The sequence below is a fragment of the Salmo trutta genome, chromosome 6 (assembly GCF_901001165.1).
Source record: "Salmo trutta chromosome 6, fSalTru1.1, whole genome shotgun sequence".
NCBI classification, from domain to species: Eukaryota; Metazoa; Chordata; class Actinopteri; order Salmoniformes; family Salmonidae; genus Salmo; species Salmo trutta.
The window spans coordinates 14112356-14135397 of record NC_042962.1 but is presented as its reverse complement, the minus strand read 5'-3'; the positions used below and the strand labels follow the sequence as shown (position 1 = coordinate 14135397).

The window sequence follows — 23042 nt, the reverse complement described above, 5'->3', positions numbered from 1 at the left end:
CTTTTGGAACTTTTATAAGTGTAATGTTAACTGTTAATTTTTGATTGTTTATTTCACTAAGTATTTATTTATTTCACTTGCTTTGGCAATGTAAACATATGTTTCCCATGCCAATCAAGCCCTTAAATTGACATTTAATTGAGAGAGAGAGAGAGAGCAAGAGGGAGACATTGACATATAAATGGGGCTAAAAAGGGAGTAGAGAAAGAGGAGAATAAAAAGCGAGAGAAAAAACAGCAGAATGGAAAGCAGAGAGAGGGAGAGGCATTACAACCTCAGTCTAAGAGGGCAAGCAACAGTAACAGAGGTACCGCATGTGTCCTGGTTTGACCTGCTGAGTCAGTAGTATCTTGTCTCAGTGGGATAAACTGTTATAGCTGCCCTTTGACCACAGACAAGTGCGCACAGGATCTCTCATGCACGCACATTATTTTACTATCAATGGTGCACACACACACATCAATCTCTATTCTCACTGTATCTCTCACGCTCACACACACTCTATCCTCCCCCAAACATTGAATTTCCAGCAGCTGCGACCCAAAAATAACTCCCGACTTGTTAGGTGTAACATTACCTTGCTGAATCTCTCAACAACAATTCAGTCGCTATGTGAGATAGTTAGCTAGTAAAGCTACAGTTGATTGAATAACAGCACAACATAACTAGCTAATCATTTACATGCATAACATGAATAGCAACCGACCTAGCTGCTGGAAAACAATGAACTACAATGTAAATAGCATAATAAATCCCCTTGACATAGCTAGCTATAGTAGCTAGATTGGCTTTTTAAACACCGATACAATTCACATCAAGCAAGAAAACATCCTACTGGCAGTAGGATAGATTATAATATAGTTATCCAACTCGCCATCATCTGCCATGGTGTAGTGATCACTGTAAAAATCAAATCAATAGTGCCAATGCTAGCTAATGATTATTTATGAACATTTCTGTTGACTTCTCCTCCACGGGGGCCTTCGAGCGAGCACCTCACACACCTATGGTCCGTAGCAGTGCCTTACGTAAAATCAGATTTCAATACGTAAAATAACAGAAAGAATGACATAAAAAAACACACATTATGTTGAAATATATTATAACAGTAAAGATGTAGTCCAATATAAAAAAATAAATGACTACATTTATTTTCAGGAGCTGGTTTCGAACAGGCATGAAATGAAGCCTCTAATTTCATTTTTTGATTGACATTGCGAGACCCCGCCCCCATCTCCTTGACTGACTGCTGGAACAGAGCAGTGGGCGGGTGCTTCACCGCAAACCGCACGGGGGCGTTTTATGTGCGGCTGCTGCCGTTCGTCTTCTTGCGGTGAATGTGTGATCGAGGTCCGGTAATTGTCCCCTCTCGGGGCCAGAGTTCTCTGCACCAAGGAGAAGCCGGAATAGGTAATATAATGCATGTATTCTGCTCACACATCTTCACTGTCACGATGTCTATATAGCTTTATTGAAGTCGCAATTGTCTGTCCATGAGCCATCTATCTCCGCGCTATTCCACGGACCGAGAAGGAAGGGAGGAGGGAATCTGACAATCAGACAGACACTCCGGCTGGTTCGCTCACCAGCCCAAATGATAAGAATTGTGTTACTGTCATCTAAACCATTATATGATGCCTTTGAGATAGGGCAGTGAATGAAATGGGTATCCTGCAATTTGAATTGATAGCCTTTGCGATATGCATTTTTTTCTCCCCTTCATAATAAGTCATTATTTTAGTCCGCTTTTTACAATTGCTATTCTACACATTGAAACGAACCATGGAGTGAAAATTGCACATTGAAGTTGTCTTGCTTTTTGCAAAGAATTACAAAAGGATTAGGCTCTTGAAAGTCATGGTAGTGGTATTTTGCCCAGGGATTGTCGTTTTATTAGCCTACTACCTTATTAATTAACGTGATCAACTGTACCAGAGGGCAAGAATACATCGCGTTTCCCTCTTGTCTGACAGACATGCAAGATTGCTGTAGCCTAAATGTTATAGCCAAGGCCTATCCATTTATTTGGGTAGGCAACAGGACAGACGTCATCTTCTTTGTGCATTATCCGGTGCATTTCATTTGTTCATTAGTCGCTGAGTCGCTGTAGGCAGTGACAGCTGCAACGCCTTGTCTGCTACTGGTATCAATAGAGAGAGCAAGGGAAAGCAAGCCTTTGGAATAACAATACAATAACATGGTGGCCATAAGGCGCCGTGTAACACAGCAAAGACAATGACACACACACGCACACATGCACACAATTTGAGAGAGATAAGTGCTGTTCTGGGAAAATAATATCAGATCCTGTGCTGCCTAGAAGCTATTAAATATTTCTCAGTCTTATGTAATGCCGCACAGTATTTAATGACATTTGCTGCTGCAATCCAATGATGTTGAAAGTAAGATCATATTTAAGTGCTCTTGTAACTGCTGTAAAGTGCTGGCAGAAGGATGCACACAGAGGGCGAGAGCAAGACATGCAGAGAGAGAGAGAGAGAGAGAGATAGAGACAGAGAGAGAGAAACATGCAGAGAGAAAGAGAAAGAGAGAGAGACAGAGGCAGAGAGAGAGAGAGAGAGAGAGGGTGGGGGGAAAGAGAGACAAAGAGAGAGAGACATCAGAGAGAGAGAGACAGAGAGAGATAGAGAGGAAGAGAGAGTTAGAGAGAGAGGGAAAGAGAGGCAGAGAGAGAGAGCATGAGAGAGAGAGATGGGAGGGAACGAGAGAGATCTAACTTAGAGACTGCATTAGTCTTGCATTTCAAACTCATTCACAGTAGTGGTTGAAAGACACTGCACTTACCCACAAAATCATACCCCAAGAGCATCCACTATGTGTGTACATGTGCGTGCGCGCGTGTGTGTTTGCGTGATAAAATTATGTCAGATCTTTGTTATGGGAACAGAGGAGCCTTGTGTCCACATGAATAATGCATCTCCAGCTGCAGGATAGACACAGAGGCAGGCACGCACACGCACGCACGCACGCACGCGCGCACACACACACACACACACACACACACACACACACACACACACACACACACACACACACACACACACACACACACACACACACACACACACACATACACAGGAGCAGGTAGTGGTACTTTAAAGATGGAAAAGGGTACCAGCAGTCAAGGAGACAGGAGCAGGTTGTCACAGAGATTAGAAGCAGGTTGTCATGGATACAAGTTACACAGAGGCACGTAGTCATGGAAACAACAGCCATGAAGAAAGGCAGAAACGGCAGTGGTATAGTCAGAAGGGCTGGAAGCGTTCAGAACATTGAAAATATAGCCAGCAGCAGATAGAAGTGTACACAAATAGAAAGAGAGAGAACACCCCTCTATCTATCTATATGTCGTGTCTTTGGCTATGCCGGATTAAGTGATATGACATGCTAACTTATAAAATTATTTCTCTGTAATTGATATTACCTGATTAAGCTAATCATGTAAATGTAATTAACTAGAAAGTCGGGGCACCACAGAAGAACGTTTATAGAGCTGTTATCCTCTGAATAAACTCTTAAAATACTTAGTAATATTTTACATCGATAGCAGTCAATCTTAACCCGTATGTTGTTTCAGTCTCATCATGAAAGTTGTAATTCTTGGTTATCTGCACGAACCCAGTCTTTACTAAAATCATCCATACATCAATTGTCTTAAAATCATTTATTTACTACACTAAGTAATTAACAGAAAACATACAAACAGCAATTATCGTCACCAAGGATTGGCATAGTAATGTGCCCTACTGGCTAACAAGCATGGCTGGTCTGTTAGACAATGGGTCATAAAACGGTAAGCTGAGAAGTTACACAGAGTTCATTAATATTAACAATTGACAATTGAAGGCTCACTCATTCGGGAACATTTGCAATCAATATATATTTACGCTCATGTGTCGTCGGGATTCTTGTAGGAGTGGATGGCTGTGTTTCAGAGCTGCGCACGCACACACACACACACACACACACACACACACATGCCTGCAGGAACAAGGCAAAGTTCACTCCCCAAGTGTCGCTGTCAGTGATCAGTTGGCAGTCTTCCACTTGTTTTTCTTGTCGCTATATCACCCTCTTTCTATATCACCCTTCTCTCTATATCACCCTTTCTCTATATCACCCTCTTTCTATATCACTCTTCTCTCTATATCACCCTTTCTCTATATCACCCTTCTCTCTATATCACCCTTCTCTCTATATCACCCTTCTCTCTATATCACCATTCTCTCTATATCACCCTTCTCTCTATATCACCCTCTTTCTATATCACCCTTCTCTCTATATCACCCTTTCTCTATATCACTCTTCTCTCTCTATATCACCCTTCTCTCTATATCACCCTTCTCTCTATATCACCCTCTTTATATATCACCTTTCTCTCTCTATCACCCTTCTCTCTATATCACCCTCTTTCTATATCACCCTCTTTCCATATCACCCTTCTCTCTATATCACCCTCTTTCTATATCACCCCTCTCTCTGTATCACCCTTCTCTCTATATCACCCTCTTTCTATATCACCCTTCTCTCTATATCACCCTTCTCTCTATATCACCCTCTTTCTATATCACCCTCTTTCTATATCACCCTTCTCTCTATATCACCCTTTCTCTATATCACCCTTCTCTCTCTATATTACCATTCTCTCTATATCACCATCTTTCTATATCACCCTTCTCTCTATATCACCCTTCTCTCTATATCACCCTTTTCTCTCTATATCACCCTAGTTCTATATCACCCTTCTCTCTATATCACCCTTCTCTCTATATCAACCTCTTCTATATCACACTTCTCTCTATATCACCGTTCTCTATATATCACCCCTCTCTCTATATCACCCTCTTTCTATATCACCCTTCTCCCTATATCACCCTTCTCTCTATATCACCATTCTCTCTATTTCACCCTCTTTCTATATCACCATTCTCTCTATTTCACCCTCTTTCTATATCACCCTTCTCTCTATATCACCCTTCTCTCTCTATATCACCCTCTTTCTATATCACCCATCTCTCTATATCACCCTTCTCTCTATATCACCCTTCTCTCTATATCACTCTCTTTCTATATCACCCTTCTCTCTATATCACCCATCACCCTTCTCTCTCTATATCACCCTCTCTTTATTCTACCCTCTCTCTATATCACCCTTCTCTCTCTCGCTTTCAGTCTTTGTCTCTCTTTTTTCATTGTATCGCTCTACTCTTTTGTTTTCCCATTCTACCCTCTCTCTAATCTACCCTTGCTCTCTGTCATTATTTTCCCTTCTCTCTCTCCATCTATCTCTTCTCTCTCCTATTTTCTTTCTCCCCTCTCACTCTTTCATTCTCGCTCTCTTATTATCTCTCTCTCCCGCTCTCTCTCTCTCATTCACTCTCCCTCTATCCCTCTCTCTCTCCTTCCTCTTATCCATACCCATGTCCTCTCTGATTCAATCCCAGATAATTCCCTCTCTGTGGGATTGGATGATTGCAGCAGGCGAAAGCGAAAGTGAGATTACACTGACCGATTAGTGAGCAGGATCGGCACTACATCATCTGCACACACACACACACACACACACACACACACACACACACACACACACACACACACACACACACACACACACACACACACACACACACACACAGTCACACACACAGTCACACATACACTCATACAAAGCAAATATTCACCACGTGATACAGTACTATAATGTGCATGAGTACACTCTCACATGCACACACACTCAGAGACACACACACAAACACTTTGTTTAATTTCCCATCTGTTTAACCCCTGCTCTTTGACCTCTGACCTACAGGGTGATGTCTGATTGGCCACTGGGGGGTGGCTGTCCTCTCAGTCACCAGCTCACCCTCTGAGGCTTATGGGATAGGACGCCCCCCTCCCCACCTGCCCGTAACCTCCCGACCTGTAACCCCAGTGACGACTGTGCCAAATACTGTGCCTGGCGATTGGAGCCCCGGTCCTGACATGGGCAGCCCCGGCTGGGAGGTGGGTGAAGTGAACCTAGCATTAAAAGGCACATAACAGATGTTTTGTTTTGCCGTTTTTTCCTTCATATCTGTGTGTGTGTGTATTGTCTCCAATCCACTATCTACCTGGTATTTCATACACATTACATGGTAATTGCATCATAACAACCTATTAATGACTTTCTCTGGGATTCATTAAATCAAGCTGTTCTATTCAACTTCCATGGTCCTCCAACATCTGCTTTCCCCTATCCATCCAGGTGGGTCCAGCACGGCCGGTGGAGCCCGTGCTGGAGGCCTTGTGTCCAGAGTGTGGTCAGATCCACCGGGCCTGGGAGAACCACCTCTATAACTACCGCCTGGAGGTGGACGATGACCTGGTGTGTCACATCTGTCTGCAGCCCCTGGTCCAGCCCCTGGACACACCCTGCGGACACACCTTCTGTGCCCGGTGCCTCCGCAGCTTCCTCCAGGAGCGGGACTTCTGCCCACTGGACCGGGAGCGGCTACATCTGCAGGTGTGTAGGCGGAGCAGCATCCTGGTACACAAGCTGCTTGACAAGCTGTCTGTGTCCTGTCCCCTGGCCCCGGCCTGCAGCCTCAGCATGCCCCGCTGTGACCTGGAGGCTCACCTCAAACACAGGTAGAGTGGAGTCACACACACACACACACTTACACACCTCAAACACAGGTAGAGTGGAGTCACACACACACACACTTACACACCTGAAACACAGGTAGAGTGGAGGCACGAACACACACACTTACACACCTGAAACACAGGTAGAGTGGAGTCACACACACACACACACACTTACACACCTGAAACACAGGTAGAGTGGAGGCACGAACACACACACTTACACACCTGAAACACAGGTAGAGTGGAGGCATACACACACACCACTCCTGGTGGAGGGAGGGGTCTAGTAAACATCGTATGGGAAGAGCCGTACAGGAAGCAGTTTCCTATAACCACTGATAGAGGGCCAGATATACCTTCATCCCTGTACTGGTTAAAAGCCCAGTGCAGTCAAAAATATGATTTTCCTGTGCTTGCTATATATTTCCACACTTTTCGGGTTGGAATAATACTGTGAAATTGTGAAAAATATGATAATGCCCTTTTAGTGTAAGAGCTGTTTGAAAAGACCACCTAAAATTTCAGCCTGTTTTGGTGGGATGGAGTTTTGGCCTGCCTCTTGACATCATCATGCGGTAAATTAGTTAATAGACCGATAAGAAAGAGAGTTCCAAACCTCTCTGCCAATAACATCTAGTTTTGAGTTTCCCCCTCCCCACTTAGACCACTTCGAGACAGTACTAGCAAGAATCTTGATTGAGATATTGCTCTTTGCTAAGAAGCTCTTTTGGTTTATTTTTGACAATTTTAATTAAAAACAATCACAGTAAGGTACTTAATTGTTACCCAGAAATGATTTGATATTGAGAGAAAAACAGCTGCATTGGACCTTTATTGACTATGATCAACTGATCCTAGACCTGTTTCTTACAAGCAGCTCCCCACTGGGAGACCACACAGGGATTATTAGGTCCCTGGTCATGTGACTGGGGATTACCAGCCAGTGACTTGGTCATGTGTTGTGTTGTCTGGCAGAGGCTCCATGTCCTCTGACTTTCACCATGCTGGGAAACTTCAACTCCAGAGACCTGTTCAACCACTTTTTCTGTGACACTGCCAAGGGCAACCCCGACCTATGGTGAGTCCGGTGGTAGGGTAATACATCTGGCTGTTCTAGCACCTCTCTAATCGGGTGATCAACCCACAAAGCCTCACACACACACACACGTAACTCAGTGTGTGTGGTGGTGGGGAACTCAGCAGGCTTGTGGTAGCTGTGAGATGTGTTGAAGTGTGTGTAGCTACTATATCCGCGGTGAGGGAGGTCTGCTGTGTAACGCACTAAGAGTTGTTTAGATGTTGGTTGAAACAGAGTAGAATTTGGCCTCTAACATGTTATAAATTGATGCTGAACCTTGTTGTGCTTGAATCAGCGATTAGGACAAACGTTGCATTCCTGTGTAGAGATGTATCTTACCTATCTGGAGTTTAATGCCTGGGTGCTAGCGTTTCGTCTTCAGCCAACTCGTTTGTTGTTGTCCTGACTCCTGCTGTGACATGACAACAACAAAGGATTTGGTTAAAGCTGGAACATACTGGTTACTAGGCTATGCTGAACTGTGTGAGATTCTGGACTGATTCTGGACTAGACCAGAGGAATGCCAACTAAAAACGGAGAACTTTTATTTTGCTGAATTCCACATTCTGTAGGTATCCTTAGGGAAATGTCTCAGAGGATATTTACCTTAACGAGCTATGGCTAATGAGCTGTTGTTAACACTAACATGCTTTCCCTGAGTCAGCTGTCTGGGTACGGGACACCCCACTGCCCTGCCCAGTCCAGCCCGTGGCCCAGTCCACTAAAGCTAAATTCAACTTATTTTTAAGTGCATCCTTTCTTACTTCCTTCCTCCCTCAAAGTCATCACTGATCTGCCAAGGTTGGATTGGTGAAACCAATAAGATTGCCAACAATGTCAATCAGTAATTACCTCAATGAATGAATGAAGGGAGTAAGGGAGGATAACTTTCAAAGTGTTTGAACAAAGCCAAAGGCTAGGTGTTCACTACACCTTCTCCTCAGCTGATGGACAAGCATATGCAAAATTGCTTCAGGGGGGCATTCATGTTCTGGCAGGTGAGATCTGTCTCATTCTAAGTTGTCCCTAATGAGGTCTCTCTGAGGTGTCTGTTTTGGGACTGGGCATTCTTTGCTCTGTTCTTAATAGCGTCTATAGATTAAGGCCCAGATCCACATGGTTAGTGCCCTCTGCCCCAGCCCTAAAACAGTAATGGAGCTAATTACGGGATGAGATCATGAGAGACAGAATTGGGTGTCTGTCAGCTTGGACATTTAACATTGTTTGTGGTCCTACAGCTGCCTTAAAGTCAGTGGTTGGACACTGCCGCTCCCATCAGATTAGAACAGAAACATGCCAGGGCACTTGGAGCGTCCTTCGGAGGGACTGGTCAGGAACATCCCAGGGACCTCTGCTACCAGGGGTTGAGAAACACAGCTCTATTTCAATTCTGTAGGTTTCCTGAAGTTGTCTGTTCTACCTGTTTATGAGCTGAACTCAGTGGTGGCAGGTTGTGTATATTTTCATGCATGCAGCGTGTGTGAAATGTATGCCAGCTCAGTATATGTGCAGCCAGTTGTAATGTTCCCCCTCATTTTTTCGGCACTGAGCAAATTTCAGGTCTGCTGAGCTCAAACTTGAATGTTGTGAAAATTCAGGCACGCTGTGACGAGCTTGTGTTTAGAGGTAGGTGAAGGAGTCAAGCGCAGGAGAGCAGAGATGTCCGAGATGCGTTATTTAATAGGCAAGTCCACAAACATACAGGTCAGGTGCAATACCAAAACAAACGCCCTTGACAACAGAGAAACCAGTACTCACGGAAGGAGGGAAAAAAACAACGCTCCTAAACTTATACACACTTGGTATAATACGTGAAAACAAATAAGGCACAACCTTAACGAGCAACATCACATGAATAATCCCGCACAAACCTAGGCAGGCAACAGGGGTAATTATACACACAGAAATTAAGGCAAATGAAACCAGGTGTGAAAGAACCACAGACAAAACAAACGGAAAAGGAAAAAAGGATCGGTGATGGCTAGTAGGCCGGCGACGCCGACCGCCTAGCGCCGCCCGAACAGGGAGAGGAACCACCTTCGGTGGAAGTGGTGACACGCACGTTTAATGTACCCGCTTTAAGTTAGTTTTAACAGTGGTAAAGTAGGCTACTGTGGCTTTTTGATCATAATGTAGGTCTACCAGAGTGGCCTGCCATCAAAAACAATGGAGAAAATGCCTCCCATTATATTTAACATGGAAATAGCTGTTCTATCAAATAAAATAAAATCTAACTTTATTTGTCACATGTAAGTCGCTCTGGATAAGAGCGTCTGCTAAATGACTTAAATGTAAATGTAAATGTAACATGCGCCATATACAACAAGTGTAGACCTTACCGTGAAATGTGTACTTACAAGTCCTTAACCAACAGTGCAGTTCAAGAAGAGTTAAGAAAATATTTACCAAATAAACTAAAGTAAAAAATAATAAAAAGTAACACAATAAAATAAAAATAATGAGGCTATATACAGGGGGTATCGGTACCGAGTCAGTGTGCGGGGGTATCGGTACCGAGTCAGTGTGCGGGGGTACAGGTTAGAGGTAATTTGTACATGTAGGTAGGGGGATGAAGTGACTATACATAGATAATAAACAGCGAGTAGCAGCAGTGTGCAAAACAAATGGGGGGGGGGGGGGGTCAATGTAATAGTCCGGTGGCCATTTGATTAATTGTTTAGCAGTCTTATGGCTTGGGGGTAGAAGCTGTTAAGAAGACTTTTGGACCTAGACTTGGCGCTCCGGTACCGCTTGCCTTGCGGTAGCAGGGAACAGAGTCTATGACTTGGGTGACTGGAGTCTCTGACAATTTTATGGGCTTTCCTCTGACACCGCCTATTATATAGGTCCTGGATTGCAGAAAGCTTGGCCCCAGTGATGTACTGGGCCGTATGCACTACCCTCTGTAGCACCTTACAGTCAGATGCCGAGAAGTTGCCATACCAGGCGGTGATGCAACCGGTCAGGATGCTCTCAATGGTGCAGCTGTATAACTTTTTGAGGATCTGGGGACCCATGCCAAATCTTTTCAGTCTCCTGAGGGGGAAAAGGTTTTGTCGTGCCCTCTTCACGACTGTCTTGGTGTGTTTGTCTGTCATTCTGCCCCTGAACAAGGCAGTTAACCCACTGTTCCTAGGCAGTCATTGTAAATAAGAATTTGTTCTTAACTGACTTGCCTAGTTAAATAACAAATTAACCAATTATTAAATGATAGTTTGTTGGGGATGTGGACAACAAGGAACTTGAAACTCTCGACCCCCTCCACTACAGCCCTGTTGATGTTAATGGGGGCCTGTTCGGCCCGCCTTTTCCTGTAGCTCCTTTGTCTTGCTCACATTGAGGGATAGATTGTTGTCCTGGCACCACACTGCCAGTTCTCTGACCTCCCTATAGGCTGTCTCATCGTTGTCGGTGTTGTGTCATCAGCAAACCTAATGATGGTGCTGGAGTCGTGTTTGGCCACGCAGTCGTGGGTGAACAGGGACTAAGTATACAGGAGGGGACTAAGTATACCCGGCTGAGGGGCCCTAGTCTTGAGGATCAGCGTGGCAGACGTGTTGTTGCCTACCCTTACCACCTGGGGGCGGCCCGTCAGGAAGTCCAGGATCCAGTTGCAGAGGGAGGTGTTTAGTCCCAGGGTTCTTAGCTTAGTGATGAGCTTCGTGGGCAGTATGTTGTTGAACGCTGAGCTGTAGTCAATGAACAGCATTCTCACATAGGTGTTCCTTTTGTCCAGGTGGGAAAGGGCAGTGTGGAGTGCGATTGAGATTGCGTCATCTGTGGATCTGTTGGGGTGGTATGCGAATTGGAGTGGGTCTAGGGTATCCGGGAGGATGCTGTTGATGTGAGCCCTGACCAGCCTTTCAAAGCACTTCATGGCTACTGACATGACAAATAAAATAAAACTTTATTTGTCACTTGCGCCAAATACAACAAGTGTAGACCTTACCGTGAAATGCTTACTTACAAGCCCTTAACCAACAGTGCCGTTCAAGAAGAGTTAAGAAAATATTTACCAAATAAACTAAAGTAAAAAATAATAAAAAGTAACACAATAAAATAAAAATAATGAGGCTATAAACAGGGGATATCGGTACTGAGTCAGTGTGCGGGGGTACAGGTTAAAGGTAATTTGTACATGTAGGTAGGGGTGAAGTGACTATACATAGATAATAAACAGCGAGTAGCAGCAGTGTACAAAACAAATGGGGGGGTCAATGTAATAGTCCGGTGGCCATTTGATTAATTGTTCAGCAGTCTTATGGCTTGGGGGTAGAAGCTGTTAAGGAGACTTTTGGTCCTAGACTTGGCGCTCCGGTACCGCTTGCCTTGCGGTAGCAGGCAATGTGAATGTTGACCTGTTTAAAGGTCTTGCTCACATCGGCTACCGAGAGCGTTATCACACAGTCATCCAGAACAGCTGGTGTTCTCGTGCATGCTTCAGTGTTGCTTGCCTCAAAGCGAGCATAAAAGGCATTTAGCTCGTCTGGTAGGCTTGCGTCACTGGGCAGCTTGCGTCTGGGTTTCCCTTTGTAGTCCGTAATAGTTTTCAAGCCCTGCCACATCCGACAAGCATCAGAGCCGGTATAGTAGGATTCAATCTTAATCCTGTATTGACGCTTTGCTTGTTTGATGGTTTGGGCGTAGCGGGATTTCTTATAGGGGTCTGGATTAGTCTCCCGCTCCTTGAAAGCCTTTAGCTTGATGCGGATGTTGCCTGTAATCCATGGCTTCAGGTTGGTATATGTACGTATGGTCACTGTGGGGACGACGTCCTCATGCACTTATTGATGAAGCCGATGACTGAGGTGGTATACTTCTCAATGCCATTGGATGAATCCCGGAACATATTCCAGTCTGTGCTAGCAAAACAGTCCTGTAGCGTAGCATCCACGTCATCTGACCACTTCCGTATTGAGCGAGACACTGGTACTTCCTGCTTTAGTTTTTGCTTGTAAGCAGGAATCAGGAGGATAGAATTATGGTCAGATTTGCCAAATGGAGGGCTTTGTATGCATCTCTGTGTGTGGAGTAAAGGTGGTCTAGAGTTTTTTTCCCTCTGGTTGCACATGTGTCATGCTGGTAAAAATTAGGTAAAACTGATCATTCAGCCTACAGTAGCCGCCAATGTGTGGTGTTCAATGTAGGCCTACATTCCATGAGACTTTTGAAGAAAAAAACATGCAGAACTTGACATTAACCTGTTTATCCACTTGTCCTTCAGACAAGGAGGTGACTGAAAATGTTGTTGTGTTGTTTGATGCAAGAAACCACTTTACAAAACAATGCATCATTATTCCCATACCATTAATACAGATAATCAGACAAATGATGCTACCCTCTGCCTATTGGCTACTTGGCTTATTCAAGCCTGTCTGAAAATACAACACTGCTCCTTTAAGACAAAAAAAGCTATTTACCTGACTCGCTTTTCAAAGATGCACACATTTTGTGCTGTTGTAGGAAGCGATCACTCCCCCATTTGTCACGCCCTGGTCATAGAGAGGTTTTTATTCTCTATTTTGGTTAGGCCAGGGTGTGACTAGGGTGGGCATTCTATGTCCTTTTTTCTGTATTTTGGTATTTCTTTGTTTTGGCCGGGTATGGTTCTCAATCAGGGACAGCTGCCAATCGTTGTCTCTGATTGGGAACCATACTTAGGTAGCCTTTTCCCCACAGGGTTGGGGTGGGTAGTTGTTTTCTGTTTGGTGTGTTCACCTGACAGAGCTGTTGTGTTTTGTTCCACTTTGTTTTTTTGTTTCAGTGTTCAAGTTATAATAAACATCATGAACACGTACCACACTGCGCTTTGGTCTACTCCTTCTTCCACAGACGACCGTTACACCATTGCTGTCAACAAAGTATCTATAACTGGGCTAATTACTCACTAACTGGCAAAGGATAAGAACATATATGTACAAATGTGTACATGCTCACTACATGTAGTTCTCGCTTTGATCTCAAAACAAGCTCATCTACTCACGACCGCTCATGCTGTAAAAACAGTCCAGTTCAAAGTGAATGGCACAGATCCATATATGGAAATGCTTTATTTGCATTTAGGCCTACTGAGCTCTGATTGGTTATGGCACACTGGTATGTGTAGAGTACGGGCCTTGAATTGTGCCTGTCAATGCAATAGTATCCTACTGCGATGCATTCTGCCTACAACAAAATCTGTTGCATAGTTTGTTTTGTTTTCGGTATGTTGCATTGATAGTGGCTAATATTGCATTGATTCGATCACATTTTCCACAGTAAAGGGAAACGTTGATAGTGTTAACTAATGGGGAAAACTCTAGAATGTTGAGTGAAGTTCAATCTTGTGCTTCTCCTGTGCACAGCTTAGAGGGAACATTGGCCAGTTGTGTAACCTCTGATATCCCTCTCTCTCTGTGCCCAGGTGTCCGGGGACGCGGTCTCAGCAGACCAATTTACAGGGCCCACCATGTGATCACGGGGAGGAGGGATCCATGGTGACCAGCCCACCCAGGTCCCCCCGTTCCCTCCAGACGGAGACAGACCTGCGGGAGGAGAGCTCCCCCTCGCCCCCTGGTGGCACCACCAGCAGCAGTGTTCCCATGTGGACTGATGAGCCTGGACTGGACAACCCTGCCTTTGAGGAGAGCACTGAGGAGGACAGTGAGTAAGAGTAATAACTGTGTACGGGTGTGTGTGGGTGTATTACTAACCTCTCTCTCTCTGTGTAGGTGCGGTAGGGTTGGAGTGTGTGGTGCCCAGGGTAAAGCGACCCCTCAGTAACCCCTGCATCCACCTCCTCCGTACCGCCAGCTCCACCTCCTCAGGGTGGGACTGCCCCGAGTCCCCGCCCCTCTCCGCAGAAGAAGGTATGACATCACTTCCTCCATCTCACTTCCTTTCCTTAACCTTCCTCTCTAAATGCCTTGAATCTAAACATTCATGAATATAAGAGATTGATGTGCTTCCATATCCATGTGTATCTCCCAGGTTGTGTGAAGCTGCCGTCCATTCCAGAGGGTGAGATCACCACCATCGAGGTCCACCGCTCCAACCCCTATGTAGAACTTGGCATCAGCATTGTCGGGGGCAATGAGACGCCCCTTATCAACGTGGTGATCCAGGAAGTTTACCGTGACGGGGTCATTGCTCGAGATGGCAGGCTTCTGGCCGGAGACCAGATACTGCAGGTGAGGGTCCTGCATGGCTGTAATCTTTCTTCTATCTCCACTCTTCCTCTTCCTAATCACTTTACCCCCCCTTTCCTCCTTCTCTCTTATCCTCCTCTCTTAAAGGGATACTTCAGGATTTTGGAATTGAAGCCCTTTATCTACTATCTTAAAGTCAGATGAACTCATGGATACCATTTTTAAGTTTCTGTGTGCAGTTTGAAGGAAGTTGCTAACGCCAGTTAAAGACAATTGCTAACTGGTGTTCGCGCAATGACTGGAAGTCTATGGTAACTGCTAGCATGCTAGTAGATGCAATCAGGATACATTTGTGGAGATGGGAAACTCCATTGGAATCGTATTAACGGCCATTGTGTACGTTGCCTATGCATCGTCCATGGACCACGCAGTGCATTCTGGGAGATTCTGGGACAAGGAGAGCTCTCCTTCAAGGAGTGAATGGTGGTCAATTAAGCACTAGCTTTAAAACACAAAATTAGCATGAATTTAGTACAACATTACATATATTTTCTGAGATGTGAGATAGTTCACTTGTTCTCCGTAATATCGTATAGCTTTGCAATCGTGACTTTACATACTTTCGAGGAAAATAGGCAGGTTTCTCGATCCTGACTTTGAGAAGGGATTGCGTGACGATTAGCTTAGCAACCGCATGGCGTAGCATGACAACGTGAATGCAATTGGTCAACGGTCTGCTAGGTGAGACGTTATACGTTCCTCCATTCATAGTCCATTGGGATTCCTATCTCCTCCTTTCTCTAATATCGCTAATGCAGTGACTTCCAGTCATTACGCTAATGTTAGTTAGCATTGGCTCGCAAAATTACCTCTAACTTCCTTCTACTTGACACAGAGACATAAAAATGGTACCATGAGTTCATCTGACTCTGGGGAAGTAGATAAAGGGCCTCATTGCTAAAATCCCAAAATATCCCTTTAAGTACTCTTTCTCCCCCTTCCTAGGTCAACAGTGTAGACATCAGCAACGTGCCCCATAACTTTGCCCGCTCCACGTTTGCACGCCCCTGTGCCATGCTACAGCTCACTGTCCTGAGAGAGCGCCGCTGTGCCTCTCGCCCGCCCCCTTTCACCACCCGTTCTGTGCCTCACGCCCCCTGCTCCACCCCAGAGAGCACCCCGTCCAGCCCTGCCAGCCTGAGGATCACCCTGCACAAGCGGGACTCATCAGAGCAGCTGGGCATCAAGCTGGTGCGGAGGACGGACGAGGTGGGGGTGTTTGTGTTAGACCTGCTGGACGGCGGCCTAGCGGCCAAGGACGGGAGGCTGTGTAGTAACGATCGCGTGCTGGCGGTCAATGAACAAGACCTACGCCATGGCACGCCTGAACAGGCTGCTCAGATCATACAGGTAAGGCTAGGGTTGAAACAGTGTTTCTGAAAGGGTGAGTTGGGACAGTTCCTCTTGGCTTTGAGTTCTTAGGAAACTATGCAGTATTTTGTTTTTTATGCATTATTTCTTACATTGTTACCCCAGGAAATCTTAAGTCTTATTACATACAGCCGGGAAGAACTATTGGATATAAGAGCAACGTCAACTTAACAACATTACGACCAGGAATACGACTTTCCCGAAGCGGATCCTCTGTTTGGACCACCACTCAGGACAATGGATCTAATTCCAGTTGTCGACCCAAAACAACGGCGCCGCAGAAGGGGCAGACGAAGCGGCCACCTGGTCAGGCTCCGTAGACGTGTTCATCTCCCACCACTCCCGAGTATACTACTAGCCAATTTCCAGTCTCTTGTCAACAAGGTAGATGAAATTTGAGCAAGGGTTGCCTTCCAGAGAGACATCAGAGATTGTAACGTTCTCTGTTTCACAGAAACATGGTTCTCTCGGGATATGTTGTCGGTTCAGCCACCGGGCTTCTCCATGCATCGCGCCGACAGAGATAAACACCTCTCTGGGAAGAGGAAGGGCGGGGGGGTGTATGCTTCATGATTAACGACTCATGGTGTAATCATAACAACATACAGGAACTCAAGTCCTTCTGCTCACCGACCTGGAATTCCTTACAATCAAATGCCGGCCATTTTACTTACCAAGAGAATTCTCGTCAGTTATAGTCACAGCTGTGTACATTCCCCCTCAAGCAGACACCAAGACGGCCATCAAGGAACTTCACTGAACTACATGCAAACTTGAAACCATATATCCTTAGGCTGCATTTATTGTAGCTCGGGATTTTAACAAAGCAAATTTGAGAACAAAGCTACCTACAGTGAGGGAAAAAAGTATTTGATCCCCTGCTGATTTTGTACGTTTGCCCACTGACAAAGAAATGATCAGTCTATAATTTTAATGGTAGGTTTATTTGAACAGTGAGACACAGAATAACAACAAAAAAATCCAGAAAAACGCATGTCAAAAATGTTATAAAATGATTTATATTATAACAACGCACAAGGGTGCGTGCTCAGCCCCCTCCTGTACTCCCTGTTCACCAACGACTGCGTGGCCATGCACGCCTCCAACTCAATCATCAAGTTTGCAGATGACACAACAGTAGTGGGCTTGATTACCAACAACGACGAGACAGCCTACAGGGAGGAGTTGAGGGCACTCGGAGTGTAGTGTCAGGAAAACAACCTCTCACTCAACGTCAAATAAACAAAGGAGATGATCGTGGACTTCAGGAAACAGCAGAGGGAGCACCCCACTATCCACATCGAAGGGACAGCAGTGGAGAAGGTGGAAAGTTTTAAGTTCATCGGCGTACACATCACAGACAAACTGAAATGGTCTACCCACACACAGTGTGGTCGCCTCTTCAACCTCAGGAGGCTGAAGAAATGTCGCTTGTCACCCAAAACGCTGACAAACCTTTACAGATGCACAACCAAGAGCATCCAGTCGGGCTGCATCACAGCCTGGTACGGCAACTGCACCACCATCACCTGCAAGGCTCTCCATAGGGTGGTGCGGTCTGCACAACGCATCACCGGGGGTAAACTACCTGCCCTCCATGACACCTACAGCACCTGAGGTCACAGGAAGGCCAAAAAGATCATCAAGGACATCAACCATCTGAACCACTGTCTTTTCACACCGCTACCATCCAGAAGATGAGGTCAGTACAGGTGCAGCAAAGCTGGGACAGAGAGACTGAAAAACAGCTTCTATCTCAAGGCCATCAGACTGCTCAACAGCCATCACTAACTCAGAGGCTGCTGCCTACACTGAGACCCAATCACTGGCCACTTTAATAAATGGATCACTAGTCACTTTATACAATGCACTCTAAATAATGCCACTTTAATAATGTTTACATACAGTATCTTACATTAGTCAAATCACATGTATATACTGTATTTTATTCATAATGTTTACATATCTTACATTACTCATATTTTATACCATGTATTGCACCTTGCCTATGCCGCTCGGCCATTGCTCGTCCATATACGTACATGTACATATTCTCATTCACCCCTTTAGATCTGTGTGTATTAGGTAGTTGTTGGGGAATTGTTAGATTACTTGTTGGATATTACTGCACTGTCGGAACTAGAAGCACAAGCATTTCGCTACACTCGCATTAACATCTGCTAACCATGTGTATGTGACAAATACAATGTGATTTGATTGCCGACTACAGGCCAGCGGCGAGAGAGTTTTTCTACTGGTTGGCCGGCCCAGTAAGCCTACCCCTCCACCAAGCTCCACTTCCAACAGAGACCTGTACTGCCATGACCACTTCCTCCCCAATCACCACCACCACCACCACTACAGCTTCTCCCCCAGCCCCAGCCCAGCGCCCACCTGTGCCCACCTGGCTCGCCCCAGCACCCACAGAGTGAGTACACACACCTGAAGGGAGTGTGTGTGTCTGACTGTGTCTGTTCATGTGTATCTTTGTATACTGACCTCTCTTATCGTGTGTGTGTGTGTGTGTGTGTGTGTGTGTAGGACCTGTCCCAGTGTGTGACGTGTAAGGAGAAACACATCACTGTTAAGAAGGAGCCTCATGAGTCTCTGGGTATGACCGTGGCCGGGGGGCGGGGCAGCAAGAGCGGCGAGCTGCCCATCTTTGTGACCAGCGTCCAACCACACGGCTGCCTGTCACGTGATGGACGAATCAAACGAGGTGAGTAATGGCTCACATCCCCCAGTGGGAGCTTCTGATATTATTCTCAAGGCCTAATTCAAGTTGTCAGTTTTTGGTTTGGCTCTCTTCCTGTGCTCATTATCTGTTCAGCTGAAGTCTCAGAGGTCAGTGTCTCTCAGGACTATTTGTCCCTAACTAACTGTTCTTCTCTGTCCTTTTTGTCCCTCCCTCTGTTTCCCGCTCTCTTTTTTTCCTCTCTCTCACTCCTACGCACGCACGCACACACGCACGCACGGACACACACACACACTCTCTCTCATTCCCTCCAGGTGACATCCTCCTGAGTATCAATGGCCAGGACCTGACCTACCTGAGCCACAGCGAGGCGGTGGGCACCCTGAAGGCCAGCGCAGCATCGCCCTCCGTCCAGCTGAGGGCCCTGGAGGTCAGCATGGTGGAGGAGCCGGGCCAGGTTCAGAGCCCTGAGGACCAGCTGTTTCCCCCACACCACCACACACACAACTCAGACTACGACTCCTCCTGGTCCCCTTCTTGGGTCTTGTGGCTCGGCCTGCCCAGGTACAGAGAATATAACCCTCACACACACACACCTGTTTGGGTTGGACTCACTTGGAGTGTTTGGGATATTGGGAGTTTGTGCTTTGACTTATTTAGTGGTTTCATGTTAGTGTAGGTGAAGCTGAGGAGAGGAAAACCTTTAAGACTATTGAAGTCCACCTGAAGTCATCTGTGGAGATTGTGTTTGAGTGTGTGAGGTATTGGGATGTATATGTCTTTCGTTTCATGTGTCAGTATTATGTGTGTGAGCCAGGGTGTGTGTGTGTTACATAAGGAGGTCCATACGGGGGATTATGTTTGTGTGTGTGTTGTCCTGAACTGTGCTGTAGTGTGGATTATCAACTGAGAGGCATGTGGTGACATCCCCAATGTCTCTCCATAATTCCTCCTTCTGAGACTGGTACAGAGAGCAGCCTCAAACTCACCCCTCTTTTTTTCTTACGCTCTCTCCTTTTCTTCTGCTGTCTTTCTTTGTTTCTCTCCCTCCCTCTGAATCACCCTTACACTATCGCTTTCTTTCCCTCCCCATCTGTCTCTGTTTCCTCCCTCTTCTGTCTTTCTCTTGCCCTCCTTCCCCATTTCTCTCCCTGCATCTTCCCCCCTGTCTCTCGCCCTCTCACTAAAACACTGGCTCGTTCTCTCCCTCTGTATTCTCTCTCTCTCAGCTACCTTCACAGTAGCCATGAGATTGTTCTGCGTAGAAGTCACCCTGGGAGCTGGGGCTTCAGCATCGTCGGGGGATACGAGGAAAACCATAGCAACCAGGCATTCTTCATCAAGACCATTGTCCTTGGAACGCCTGCATACTACGATGGCCGCCTCAAGTAAGCCTTCAGTCATGTTGTTGGGTTGTGAGCATATAGACACATTTCCGTTCTCTGTAAGTTACATTTTACATTTTAGTCATTTAGCAGACGCTCTTATCCAGAGCGACTTACAGTAGTGAATGCATACATTTCATACATTTTTTTCCCCGAACTGGTCCCCCGTGGGAATCGAACCCACAACCCTGGCGTTGCAAACACGCTCTACCAACTGAGCCACACGGGACCATTGTTAATTGTCAATAAAGTACATCTTATATTGTCTTACATATACACTGTATTAGGTACACCCATCTAGTACCGGTTCGGATCCCCCTTTGCCTCCAGAACAGTCTGAATTCTTCAGGGCATGGAAATATTGCTCAATTGGTATCAAGGGACCTAACATGAGCCATGAAAACATTCCCCACACCATTACACCACCCCCACCAGCCTGTACCATGCCTGCTGCTTAGACCAAATCCTGACTCTGCCATCAGCATGACGCAACAGGAACCAGGATTGGATGGACCAGACGATGTTTTTCCACTCCTCAATTGTCCAGTGTTGGTGATCTTGTGCCCACTGGAGCCGCTTCTTCTTGTTTTTAGCTGATAGGAGTGGAACCCGGTGTGGTCGTCTGCTGCAGTAGCCCATCTGTGACAAGAACCGCCAAGTTGTGCGTTCCAAGATTCCGTTCTGCAGACCACTGTTGTACTGCGCCGTTATTTGCCTGTTTGTGGTCCACCTGTTAGCTTGTCCGATTCTTGCCATTCTCCTTCGACCGCTCTCATCAATAAGCTGTTTTTTCCCACAGGACTGCCACTGACTGGATGTTTTTTGTTTGTCTCATCATTCTCGGTAAACCCTAGACACTATCGTGTGTGAAAAGACCAGGAGGCCGGCCATTTCTGAGATACTGGAACCGGAGCGCCTGACATCAATGATCATACCACTCTCAAAATCGCTTAGGTCAATAGTTTTGCCCATTATTACGTTCAATCGAACAGTAACTGAATTCCTTGGTGCCTGTCTGCCTACTTTAAATAGCAAGCCATGGCCATGTGACTCACTGTCTGTTGGAGCAAACCATTTTCATGGGAGGGGGGTGTACTTAATAAAGTAGTGTATATCTACTGTATGTGGTCCATCCATGTTGATGTGCCCCTCTGTGTCCCCTCTGTTCCCTAGGTGTGGGGACATGATAGTGGCGGTTAATGGACTGTCTACGGCTGGTATGAGCCACTCAGCCCTGGTACCTATGCTGAAGGAGCAGCGGAGCAGAGTGGCTCTCACCGTGGTCTCCTGGCCTGGCAGCCTGGCATAGCATCATGCCATACTGAAATTACTGTAGACTGGATCTATCCAGGGCCAAATCAGGACTGCATCGAAACCAGGCTATGGTGCCAAATCATACCATACTGAAATTGTTTTAGATTGGACCTACTGTAACCTGGGCCAAATTACAGACTTCATCAAACCAGGCTAGAGGAAACCTGGCCCTACTGAGCAAAATCACTTGATACTAGGCCGGACTGTGTCAGCCCCACAAAGTGTTCATATGGTCATGTTATTGGGACTGTATCTGTTAATGGACAGTACATAGTCTCTGGACTGCAGTAGAAGATACCAAGGGTGTGTTCAGGTGGCTGCAACATTAGATAGAAATTCATTGCATAGAACAGAAGATTCTCTGCCATATAGAATGATTTAGATCAGCTCTAGGCCATGTATTTTTGTCTGAAACGTTGCTAAGATTATCAGAAGAAAAATGGGATAAAACATTTACCTACTCGCTCCAACTGAATAAACCCAAGGCCTTACCCTGGGGGCCCAAGCGTTAGGCCTCATCACCATGACGACCCAGCCATCAGCTCCCTAGGGTTTACTTGTGGATTCTGCCATTTGATAAATATTTTCCACAGAGGGCATCTGGAGTCAGTTCTTAGCCACATCTGCCTGGCCCCACACCGCCGGACAACATTATGCTAGTGGAGTCATTTCAGCACCTGGATGTGTTCAGGGGAGGTAATACAGATTGCAAATCCTCTGATGACTGGGTTCTTTATACATTCCTATAAAGTTGCCGTTAAATTGCTCTGCCATTATTTGTTGGGTTATCCCTGTGCTGTGGCAAACATGCAACACTAGGCAGTCTGTGGGTCCGGTAGTGGTACTCCAGCCTACTCTTCCTTTCGGCAGGGTGAATACCTGCCTGGCACCCAAACAAAAGCTTTACCCATCTCTTAATACCACAAGTTCCATTGGTGTTCTGTGAGAACTATTGAAGTGGTGCACTTCAAGCACACGGATGCAATTTGTTCATCACCAACCCTCCTACAGATTGGCCATTAGTGAACAGGTAGATCTAGTGGCCGCTCGAACAATGAGAAGGCAGTCAGAGGCTAGGCCAGGTGGGACCACTAGCCACTCAGGGCAGATAAGTGTGAACAGCCACAAGGTCCATAAAGTGGTTTCCTCAAAGTTGCTGGGATATCACGTCCTACTTGTATACTAATTATTAAACTTCTAGTCTATCAAATAAGCCAGTCAATGTGTTTACCAAATTCACTTCTCTTCTGCTGGAGAAGACAGATCTTGGGCCCAGTTATCACACTTCCCAGGATGATGGACCAGACTTCATAATATGCTTTGAAAGTGAATACATCATGTGAGACACCATTGGGTATTTGTAA

General features: G+C 45.8%; 1 protein-coding gene across 2 annotated transcripts; it reads left to right on the top strand.

Moving 5' to 3' along the window:
- The first annotated feature begins 1300 nt into the window (after positions 1-1300).
- On the top strand, positions 1301-22888 carry LOC115195489 (ligand of Numb protein X 2). 2 transcript variants are annotated; one of them, XM_029755381.1, is made up of 12 exons: positions 1301-1410; positions 5831-6024; positions 6266-6523; positions 14130-14368; positions 14437-14574; positions 14696-14895; positions 15859-16263; positions 18515-18712; positions 18826-19003; positions 19294-19543; positions 20209-20367; positions 21538-22888. In XM_029755381.1, the coding sequence occupies exons 3-12, from the start codon at positions 6378-6380 to the stop codon at positions 21671-21673; spliced, it is 2049 nt and encodes a 682-aa protein (XP_029611241.1). In that variant the 5' UTR covers positions 1301-1410; positions 5831-6024; positions 6266-6377; the 3' UTR covers positions 21674-22888. The 2 variants fall into 2 exon arrangements, with proteins under 2 accessions (XP_029611241.1, XP_029611240.1); XM_029755380.1 differs by having other exon boundaries at positions 6266-6648.
- The last annotated feature ends 154 nt before the right edge of the window (positions 22889-23042 follow it).